General features: G+C 39.4%; 1 protein-coding gene across 1 annotated transcript; it reads right to left on the reverse strand.

Annotated features, from left to right (window-relative positions):
* Nucleotides 1-363: 363 nt before the first annotated feature.
* Nucleotides 364-10673, reverse strand: LOC147325841 (sodium/glucose cotransporter 1-like). The gene is made up of 15 exons (XM_086300568.1): nucleotides 10468-10673; nucleotides 9821-9892; nucleotides 9439-9543; nucleotides 9207-9266; nucleotides 8959-9063; nucleotides 8764-8869; nucleotides 8235-8315; nucleotides 7949-8157; nucleotides 5566-5701; nucleotides 5004-5111; nucleotides 4764-4914; nucleotides 4512-4680; nucleotides 3586-3801; nucleotides 2250-2355; nucleotides 364-2153 (listed from the first exon to the last, which is right to left on the reverse strand). Exons 1-15 carry the CDS (start codon nucleotides 10612-10614, stop codon nucleotides 1945-1947), a joined length of 1980 nt encoding a protein of 659 aa, XP_086156694.1. The 5' UTR covers nucleotides 10615-10673; the 3' UTR covers nucleotides 364-1944.
* Nucleotides 10674-11007: the final 334 nt, after the last annotated feature.

The following is an 11007-nucleotide window of genomic DNA, read 5'->3' on the forward strand; positions in this document are numbered from 1 at the left end:
CCGTTTTCACTCAGTATCATTTGAGTGTTGGTCACAGATATAGCTTCCTGTTATAAATCTGTAAAGATTCCATAACCAGACGTAATCATTTAGTAGCTTTGTGAAGCTTATTGGGAGACATTTTGTCGTCCTCAGTATCAGTTAGGAACTGATTTATAGAGAGTCATAACCAGTGCCTTTTATTGCATAAAGGTGGCACGGTGAGGGACCTTTAGGCTCACGTCTAATCAAACTCACTGCATTCTTAATCACACAACTTGTGTAAGTCTTGTGCTGCACATTCAGTCCTCAAGGGCTCACAGTGCTATTAAGCATTTGTTATCACAAGCCCTTTCCCCTTATTTTAAATGGACATTAGGCTGAACACACTGAAGATAATTTATTTCATTTTCATTTCTTCTTTTCCTTAAACAGAGGCACAGTGTCATACAATGCTGCATATCACAATACACTCAATCTTTTGTTTGCAGCTTCGAAATAATGTCAAACACTTCCAGTTCCTCGTCACAGACAGGCTGATCTACAGACAGTGTTTGCACACTAGCAATAAAATGAAAAAAAAAAGAAGGGAAAAAACCTCTTCTGCCCAGGGGGAGTGAGATAAGCATATATTTTGTCTCAGGTTGTTGGTTTGTTTTAGGTTTTTTTAGGCTTAGTTACCGTTTGGATCTGCCAGAGATTAGTTGCAGGGAGCTATAAAGTAATATACACCTGGTGAAGAGTAAGCTGGAGGTAAAAGATATAAAAGTTAAGGGAACAGAGCCTGAAGGTCCAAGCAATCATAAATGATTCAACTGTTCATATGCTGGTGATCTGCAATCAGTGCACATTAACCACAGAGTTACTGATAAGATAGAGTTAATGGGAATGACTCACAGGCCTCCTAGTAAATTCAAAAATAGTACTACATGTTTGTTTGAAATTTAACATTTGTTTACCGAGCAATACGAATGAAATTCATCCTCAGTTAGAGAAGAAAAATTTAGCCAAATGACAATCAATCAGAAAACAAATATTTTACATTTAGTTTAACAGAAACAAGAATAAACCATTAGAGTTAGTCAGCCATGACTATTGAGTGATTCTCAGCACTTCATCCCTGAGATGCTTTTATTCATTAACACCTAAAACAACACAGAGTAAGGTGTGTGGATTTAAGAAGTGACAGCACTAATGGACTTTGAGCACACATAATCAGGAAACAGAGCTTAAGTGGAATGAGGTAGCACACACTGTAATTCGAGGAATTTTAAAGTGTCTCCCATGCTGTGCTTTGTTGGTTTTATATAACAGATCACTTGCTGGTGTATTGCATATTATTTTGTCTCCCTTCTTCACTGACAAAAGACAGAATCCTGAATTTTAAAACAGACATGCTCTATTCCCCTTCTCCCCACTCATGTGTAAACTCGAAAGTACAAAAGACACTCATGACGTTTTTACAATTCCTTTAGTTGGAGATTGGCTTTGAACAGATTAATCATTAATTAAATAGATTACAAGCGTGTGCTGCAGCTCATTTTATCGTGTTGTGGTTAATATGTGTTGCAAATAAAACCACACATTTACATAACGCTTACTGCGTGAGAGTGGTCTCTACAGGTGGATGCACACCTGCAGCTCCTGTCGTGAGCTGTTTGAATGTTTCTGTTAAGACGACAAAGAAAACTCATAGGGACAATGGGTTGCATGCAAATATGAATATACACAACTTTAACATGTTTTACAGTAAGTGCAATATGTGTTCATATATTACAGTGCGATCTACCAGGACAAGTTCATGAAAAGCACAGTGCTTTACAAAAATATATTTTACATCAAAGGCCAAACATTGTAATATAGTTGCAAGTGCATGGTTGTGTTTTAGAGTGTTGAGGGCTACTGAGTGGTGTGTTATATTTGTATAAATTAGAGAGTCAGAGAGCACTTGAAATCAGCTGACTCTTAGCCAAAATAGCCATGACAGAACACGCACACACACAGAAGGATGATGGCGTTGGCATTGACCACGTTCCTCCACAGAGGCACCTCTGAGGTGTCTGTCAGCTTCCTTTGCAGCTCTTCCTCCTCTTCTTTAGTCAGCTTGGGGGCTTTCTTGGTTTCCAGGCCACAGAAGCACATCACCGCCTTCTTACAGAAGCCAGGCTCATCATCTGCAAAAGAAGAAACAAGAAAAATGAAAGTTTGCATGTATCTGTGCATGAATGCATATTTACTCTGTATGTATGCTGGGTACGTGAGCTCCTTACCGTCTGAGTCCTCACTGCTGGAATCTTGGTTATCAGCCCAATCATCCATCTCAAGGTCAACCCTCTCCTCCGTGCGGTTTCTCAGGCTCCAGCACAGTCGGTACAGCTAGTCAAATGACAAAGCATGTGGTGAGAAATAGATTATTTGTCATTTTATTTTGGGGTGCTTCTTAATAGCTTACTAAATGTTGGTTCATGCAAAGACTTGACTAGATGGCTATGTGGTTGTAGAGACTGGTGATGACTCACTTTGTTATTACGAAATTACTATTCAGACTGCAGTAAGTTTTTGCGCTGTAGAAACATCAAAGATGCTGCATAGATCACATGTTTAGTTTGTTTGCATTGAAGTAATAATATAGTCACTAAATATTAATATAATAAGATACAAAATGGGAATTTGCACATATCTTTTTACCATCAGCCAAACATACAATTTTTGCGTAATGCCTAAGTGATGTCAACAACAATACTTTTGTCCTCTGCAGTTAGGCGTGGCAGCTTGAGGAGATGTGAAGGCCACCAGTAAAGACTTAAGCAGTTTTTCATGTGTAGATGCTGCCGTTTAAATAGCTAGCTGCCTGTGGTTATTAGCTGCACTCCTCTTTTTACTCCTCAGTTGTTGTTATGTTGCTGTTGTATGGCATTAACCTTTGTCTGCTCTTTCTTGTAGTTTGTATTTTATCCTGGTTGTACATTCTTCTTTTATGCCTTTCTGTCCTCTTATCCCTGAGCTGCTGACTGCCACTCCCTGATCTTGGTTCTGCTGGGAGTTCTTCCTCCACATCATTGCCAAGTCCTCACTCATCTGATCATTGGGGTTCTCAATTTAATATTGTGTCTTCTTCTTTCAGCTGCTCCCTTTAAGGGGTTAATGCAAAGTTCTGTAATCGTTTTGAGTGAGTAAACGCACTGACACGAAAGATTTACAGAACACAAATGTTCTGTAAAACATTTCTTGTGACATGTGAGTGCCTAGAATTAGACAATTAGCCTTCTTGCTCTTATACAAGCTTCTTGGTGTTTGTTACAGCACATTAAGAATAGTTACTGTTTTTACTGGTGTTTTTAGTAGCGATGAGGTGTGTATGTGTAAGAATATGAGGGTTTAATTTTTATTCTCACAGATTTATTCTCACTATAATAATAGTGAACTCGAAGCAAACCAAAATGTGTCACTGCAAACCAAGTGACTGCTTATTGGCTGATCTATGGCTGCCTAAAGTGCTGTGGGCAGGTGAGCTTTGGCGACAATCATCAAAAACTTGACAGTTATGTTGGAGTAAATGCTCTCCCCTAATTTACATAATAATAATAATAATAATTTATCACTTACATGTTTGTCATCGATGGGTTTGGTCACGAGAGACACTGTCAGAATGATGACGCAGGAGATGACAAACAGGAGGATCCCAAAGTAAAGGTAGTGAACGCCACATATGATAGTGGGACAGTTACTGGGGGAAGCACAGCTACCTGTCCCATAAACAAACTCAGCAATCATCCTAATCAAGCCAATAACCAGTCCAATTACCAGTCCAAAAAAGGCCCCCTGGAGAAAGAAAGAAACAGGACAAAGGTCAGTCTAAATCAAGTAAAGTGAGTGATATTACCACAATATTGTATTTAAGGGAATAATTTTTGATGGATCCTTCTTGCTGTACATTTGATCACGTCAACACCACTCTTTGCTGCACAAAAATTAGGAAGCTATCACCATGACATGCTCCTACTAGCATTTGCAACACTTTTGGACTAAAGTAGGACCAGGCAGAAAATTACTGACCTAAAACTGATTCTCCCCCAAAATGCTGGTATTCTTAAGGTCTCCACACACCAGAAGTGACAATTGGATGACCTCAGAACTCAGTAATTTAGCTGTGAATGAGCATCAAAGTTTGGCCTCACAAGCTTTCTGACTTTCAGGTTTTTAAGCAGGAAATTTCCGAAATGATACACAGGGATAACTGGCTTGTGTGTAGAGCGGCTCTGACAAAAAGCACTCTAAAGGCTTTCCTTTATTTCCAGTCCATATACTAAGCTAACATAAGCTAACCAGCTCTTGGCTCCAGCTAATTTCCTGTACAGACATGAGACTTGTACCAATCATCTCATTTAACCCACAGCAAGAATGGAAACAAATGTCATTTTTCAATAAATCTCAGAGGTATGGGAAAAATAATGTCAGTGCACAAAACCACACTGGAAATCTGATTTAGAAAAGAAAAAAAAAAGAACATTGAATCAAAGGAGGCAACTCACAGTCTCATTGACACGTTTGCAGAAGATGGCAAGCAAGAAAACAGCTGCGACAGGTGGAGTTAGGAAGCTGGTGATGGACTGGATGTAGTCGAAGAGCTGACCACTTTGGGCTGCCTGCACCACAGGAATCCATGCTATGCTCACACCAATCAGGACCAAGATAAAAACTCTAGACATTTGAAACAAATCCAGTCAGTATTCAACAATTTAGATGATGATTGTATCAGACACAGCGACGAAAATGTGTTTTACCTGCCAGCAATCATGAGTTCCTTCTCACTAGCAGAGCGACGGATTTTAGTGTAGATGTCCATGGTGAAGAGAGTGCTGGCACTGTTGAAGATAGAGGTAAGGGAGCTCATCAAAGAGGCCAGCATCACAGACAGCATAAGACCTCGCAAGCCTGAAATAGAGTAACAGATCAAGAAAAGGAAAGATAAGCAAAGAAGCCTGTAGTTATTATTAACAGCTCATAAGACAAAGGTCACCAACCATCAGGCATGAGTTCGACGACCAGTTTCGGATAAGCGATATTGCTGCAGCCCACCTTGGTCCCACAGTATTTTTCACATTCGGTTGGATCCACACATGCTACCACATCTAGATTAAAGGCAAGAAAATCCACAGTGCGTGAGGTCAGCACTGAATAATTTTGTGCATGAACTACAAATATAATGTTAACCAATAAGCTTGCTACATAAGTTGCATGTAAATGGCCTGCATTTGTATAGCGCTTTTCTAGTCCATAGGACCCCAAAGCGCTTTACACTACATTCAGTCATCCACCCATTCACACACAGGCGATAGCAAGCTACATTGTAGCCACAGCTGCCCTGGGGCGCACTGACAGAGGCGAGGCTGCCGGACACAGGCGCCACCGGGCCCTCTGACCACCACCAGTAGGCAAACACGGGGTTAGTATCTTGCCCAAGGATATTTGGCATGCAGCCAGGATGCAGCCTGGGATCGAACCACCGACCTTCTGATTAGTGGCTGACCTGCTCTGCCACCTGAGCTACAGCCACCCATGTCACACACATGTAACCACACTCACCTGTGTACAGGATCCTGCTAATCATCCCGGGGAAAACCATGAGGAACATGGGCAGCAGCTTCAGGTAACCACATAGGATACAACCTGCTTTAACGTGAGAGAGACTCTTGGCAGAGAGGCAGCGCTGCACAATCACCTACAATTAGGAAACAATGGGAGTACAATTCAGTGGTCATAAGCAACTAAATACATTTACTCAGGTATCACAATTTTACCCACATTTACTGTACTTTTAAACTTGGTGGTAGTTGTTATTTCTAGTTCATTGAGATTCGATGCAAAATATTATACTTGTAGAATAGTAATGTCTTTTACATTCAAACTAAGATTTCACAAATCATATGATATGTTTCCAAATTATAAAGTATAGTTTATACATGTAGAGGAACATCTATGAACGTTCAAGAGCAAAAGCTTCAACAAGACTCGTTTTTAGAAAATAATATGTAGAATATGTGGTCATGGAAAATACTTTGGGTACTAGAAGCTTTTATCTGCTTTCTAGAGTTCTCTTGTCCAGTCACATTGGAGCAGGCTTTGTGCGCATGGTGTTAAATAAAAGCTTATAAATTCGAAATCATCAACTATCATGAAAACATGGGCTTTTATGGGCTTGTTTAATATATCTGTATCCACACAGGATACACCTTTCAGAGACACGAAACATAAATCAATTTCTCTAGCATTTGTTATGTATTGCTATTTACTTGTTTAATTTGTATTGCCAGCAGGGATGTCACAGAGTGCACTGTGATGTTCTTTACTTTTTGAAATTTAATTCATCAGCCTTATAAATGCTGAAGCTGTTGGAGCGCTGACCTTAAAGATGCTAAAAGTTTAATTTAAGATCCAACCACTTTGGGTCACCAGTGTATTGTTCTTTTTCTCTTGAAGTCATTGGCTCTCTATTGATGCATGTTGCTTCCTGTTTGGAAGCAGTTTGCTTGCATATATTCCAGGGTCCTGTTGTCTGGCTAACACTCTTGTGTATAAAACAACAGTAGTATAATCACTAAATCCAGACATAAATTAAGAACCCTTTTCTCAAAACACAATACAGTATTGATTCAAAAAGTCCAAAACACCAGGAAACAGATCCAGAGATCCCAACAGACAGTTAACTTGGGTCGCTGCAGGTATTGCAGTGTAGTGGTTCTTGCATTTGTGCAACATCTCCAAAATCAGAAAAATATGGTCTCAGAGTGATGTTAGTGATGCTTATTACTTCTAGGTGGCATTATTATCAGCTTGTCCTAAAAGCCCCCTGATAAGCCTTCAGCTGACCTGCTTGCATTGCCAATGGTTAGTTTACTCATTGTTGCTTGAGAATACTGAATTTCATTGACTTGTTACAGTCTCTGGTTGCCACGTTGCCAGTCTCTTCTGTGTGTACACCTGTTCCTAGCCCTGCATTAATTGACCGCAAAGCCTATACAAGTGGCTGACACTACATTTTTACATTTGCACTTATGAGCTGATGTGAAAAAAAAAACAAAAACAACTACATTTGGAACGATCATGGCTTTTACTTAACCTTGAAACACGAATTGTCAGAGCCATGAAAATTAAAAACACAACATATGTTGTTCGTGTTAGGATACAAACTAGATACAATTGCAGTCTCTTTGGTTTAGCAGATGTATTATCCTTATGCTAATTGATATACCCTGTTTACATAGTTGTTTTTGTCTGCATTGGTGCAACATGTATGAACATTTCTAGAAAGCTGAACGTCAGGCTGTAGTAATACAGTACTATAAATCAAGCTTAAATCAACAGCCTGGCCAATTGATTCTGAGCATAAGGGGGACTTGGCTGAATGATAGACTGGGTGGGTAAGTGGTTGTCATGGATTTCAAACCACTTTCAGTCTTTGTGGTTGAACTCAAAATGTTTGCTGAGTAAACCAAAGAAGCAAATCATCTTCTTCTGTAACGGAAAATAGATATACCATAGTGTTTTGTTCGCGTGTGCTCTATGTCACATGAATTGGTGTCAGGCTCTCGCTGAGATCCAGCGTCTAAACTAAAAGCATGGTTATCCTCTCACTGCAGAATGTTTTTTGAATATTGTTTTTTTTTTTTAAATCTGTATGAACGGGCATGAATGTGCATGTGAGTAAATCAGTTGGCTGAGTCAGTGTTTATGACCACCCATTTGTTGTGAATGATTGCTAAAAACTATTGACGTGCCCAGCTCGATCCAAGACTCCATCTGCATTTTCAACACCTTGAACATAAATTTCTTCCAAATTATCTCTCCGTATAGAAATTGAGTCTAGTGAACACACCGAGGCAATCAGTTGAACGTGTCTCAGTTTTTCACTACAGACTGGTTGCTGAAAACTGCAGTTGAGCTGCCCAGTGCTCATTTCTTTGCTCACCTGATCAGTACACCAGTACCAGGTAGCTTGAATGGTGAGTCCAAACACGAGACCAGGCCATGGGAGGTCTCCTGTAACTGCATTTCTGAAGATATGGAAGGAGTCTGCCCGGGGCTCATAGCAGTTTGCACTGATGTTACCCGTGATTGAGGGGATAGCTTGCATGTAGAGTTTCTCAAAGTTTACATAGCCTCCCACCTCATGGAAAGCTGAGGAAAATCATATGGAAATTAGACTTTTTAAACCTTTCAAACAGATATGTGATATATGATAAGTGTCATATTACCAAAGCCCATGAGAATGAATGATCCAATAACCATGATGATGGTCTGTAAAGTGTCTGTGTAGATCACTGCTGCCAGTCCACCTGAGATAAAATAGGATTATCAATGTTATGTCAATGTTATCAATCTGTAAACATTTTCACCTAAAATCTTGACATCTTATCACAACTAACAGACTACACTTGTTTGAAAGAACAAAAATCAACTCATCATGTCATTATGTAACTACTCATTCTGTAAGACTTGTAATTGTGGATGTGTTGTTACAAAACAGCAACAGAAGGCCAATTCAGGCTTATCATAGTCCATGGGCAATTAACCACAGCAACTCAGCAAAGATAAACCAGCAATGAGGAACGAAAGAGATTGTGTGTATGTGGTGTGTGTCTACATCACCACATATGGGCTTGGGAAGACTTTACCCCGGTCATAATATAATTTTTGTAGATAACACTTCTTGGGTAGTTTCTGAGGAAAATGTCAATCTATAAGTTCTGTAGAAAAGGAAGTGTATTTCTTCCGCGTACAAACCTGTGACAGTGTACAGTGCCGTAATCGCTAGAAGTGCAATAACAGCGAGGTAGATGTTCAACCCAAGTGCCTGCTGGATGAAAATTGCACCCGAGAACATGTCTGCCTATATGGGGAAGGGTAAAAAATGCAGGATTTTATTCACGATCATCCACAAATGGAACAGTGTGTTCTGCATCTCTTGGAGGGACTCACTGAGATTTTGGTGAAGACATACAAGAAGAGGGAGAGAACAGAGAGATAAATGCGAATGCGCTGTCCTCCAAACCTCTTCTTCAAGTACTCAGGCATGGTGACGATCTAAATACATCGACAACAGATGAGATTTTACTCATTACTCACACTGTAGATAAACACGGTGGTTATGAATGCACATTTGGATAGGAGAATTAATACATATAAGGAGCTTTCAGGCCAGTGTGTAGCAGTAGTATTCTGTTTACCCCAGCTTTAATGTAGATGGGCACAAAGAGCCATCCCAGAATGACAACCACAACAAGAGCCTGAAAAACACGAACATAGAAGAAATAATCAGATATCCTGTTTCATTTCATCCTCTTCAGGCCGGAGCTCTCGTAACAATCTATCAGTTGACATGACAAAGATAACTGATAGAGTATCAGGGACAAGAACTACATGAGAAGTGGTATAACTGACTCAAGAACAGTTACTCACATTCCATTCAAATCCACCAATGGCTATTCCTGCAGCTGCGCCAGTACCAGCGATTCCTACAAAGTGGCCACTGCCAATATTGCTGGCAAACAGCGATGCTCCGATCTGTGGAGAGCACAGTTAAATCTGTCATTAGCTCCTTTTAAAATTCAATTAGAATCCATTATGGGTTTTTTTGAAAGGTCATATACTCAGCATACTAAATAAGTACTAAATGGTTTTACACACTTGATTGCTCTAATAAAAATATGACAATTCATAAAATTCTTCTATTACGACACCCTTAATCACATTACATTCCATCTATTTGAACAAAGCAATAAGAACTAATTACTTTGCATGGATTATAAAGTAAAGGAGTCTTCCAAGGAAAGATACTCACCGGCCACCAAACCATACTCCTCCCTGCAAGGAAGAAGCCACCTACAGTGGATCGGTTGGTGCGGATCATAGCCTGTAATAGAACAATTTTTGAAAATGATTAAATCTGTGCAAAATAGCAACACACTACTCTGATAATCTGTTCATAAGCATCACATACAATATATGGACAAAAGTATCTGGCCACACCGCTTAAGTTTTCAGTTCCATTGCCACAGGTGTATGAAATCAAGCACCTAGCCACTGTGCTTTAAAAATATTAGTGGAAGAATGAGTCATTTAAAAATAATAGAACTCCAGTCTAATAGAATACCACTGTTGCAACTAGTCCCTTAAGTGTCTTCCCTCCTAGATATTACATTTACCAACAACTCAGCAACAAGCTATTGTGTACCAGGTTGCTGAGAAAAATGACTGTGTCAATTGTGCAAAATGATTATTAGTAAAGAATGACACCTTTGTTATTTAGTAAGTTGCCTCTCAAATTAACATAAAAAGAAATGCTATTTTTTTCTTTGGCAATGTAATTCATTATTACTATTAACAGAAAATGTAATAACTCAAAACAACTTAAAGCTATAAAAATGTCAGGGAGCTGCAGAGACAGGGGATTTAAAGAATGATCAGGTGAAGGATTGTAAAACTTACCAATACTCCGACCCCCAGGACAACCAGAAAGTAGACCACAATAACGGAGATATCTGCCGCATTTCTAAGGGCCACCGTGTTGATTGTGTTGTTTTCTGCATTTCTGTTTATGTAGGAAAATCCATGATACGAATAATCTTGTGACATTTTGGCTGTGATGGACAACGGCAGTGTTGCTCGAGCTGCCCGTGTTTGTCTGAAGCATTTACACAAAGCGATTACCTTTATAACCTTTGGTGTGTGTGTGTGTGTGTGTGTGTGTGTGTGTGTGTGTGTGTGTGTGTGTGTGTGTGTTGGAGAGATAGTGTGTCAAAGAAGGAGGCATAGATGTAAAGGAGGGTAATAAAGAGTGGATTTAATCATTGATCATGATTTAATCATCTAAATCGTTAAAGCACATACTAGTTGAAAGTGGATGCATGTACAGATTGGCATGTAAATCTTACGGTTTCACAAATGTTGGTTTAAAAATGAATGTGTTAAAATATGTAACTGTTTAGCAAATAATATTGTTAATTATAAACCTACAAGGAAATACCT

The sequence above is a fragment of the Aulonocara sp. 'chitande type north' Nkhata Bay genome, linkage group LG7, assembly GCF_057382095.1.
Source record: "Aulonocara sp. 'chitande type north' Nkhata Bay isolate Kocher_YH1m ecotype deep benthic linkage group LG7, A_spYH_male_GT1.1, whole genome shotgun sequence".
NCBI lineage: Eukaryota > Metazoa > Chordata > Actinopteri > Cichliformes > Cichlidae > Aulonocara > Aulonocara sp. 'chitande type north' Nkhata Bay.

What these genes read in the sequence shown, in the direction of transcription:
- LOC147325841 (XM_086300568.1), bottom strand. Translation starts at nt 10,614, where the DNA reads ATGTCACAAGATTATTCGTATCATGGATTTTCCTACATAAACAGAAAT. An exon ending in TTGGTGGATTTGAATGGAAT is followed by an intron (nt 9,267 to 9,438) that starts GTGAGTAACTGT and finishes CGTGTTTTTCAG; the next exon opens with GCTCTTGTTGTGGTTGTCAT. An exon ending in GCAAACGTGTCAATGAGACT is followed by an intron (nt 3,802 to 4,511) that starts GTGAGTTGCCTC and finishes TTCTTTCTCCAG; the next exon opens with GGGGCCTTTTTTGGACTGGT.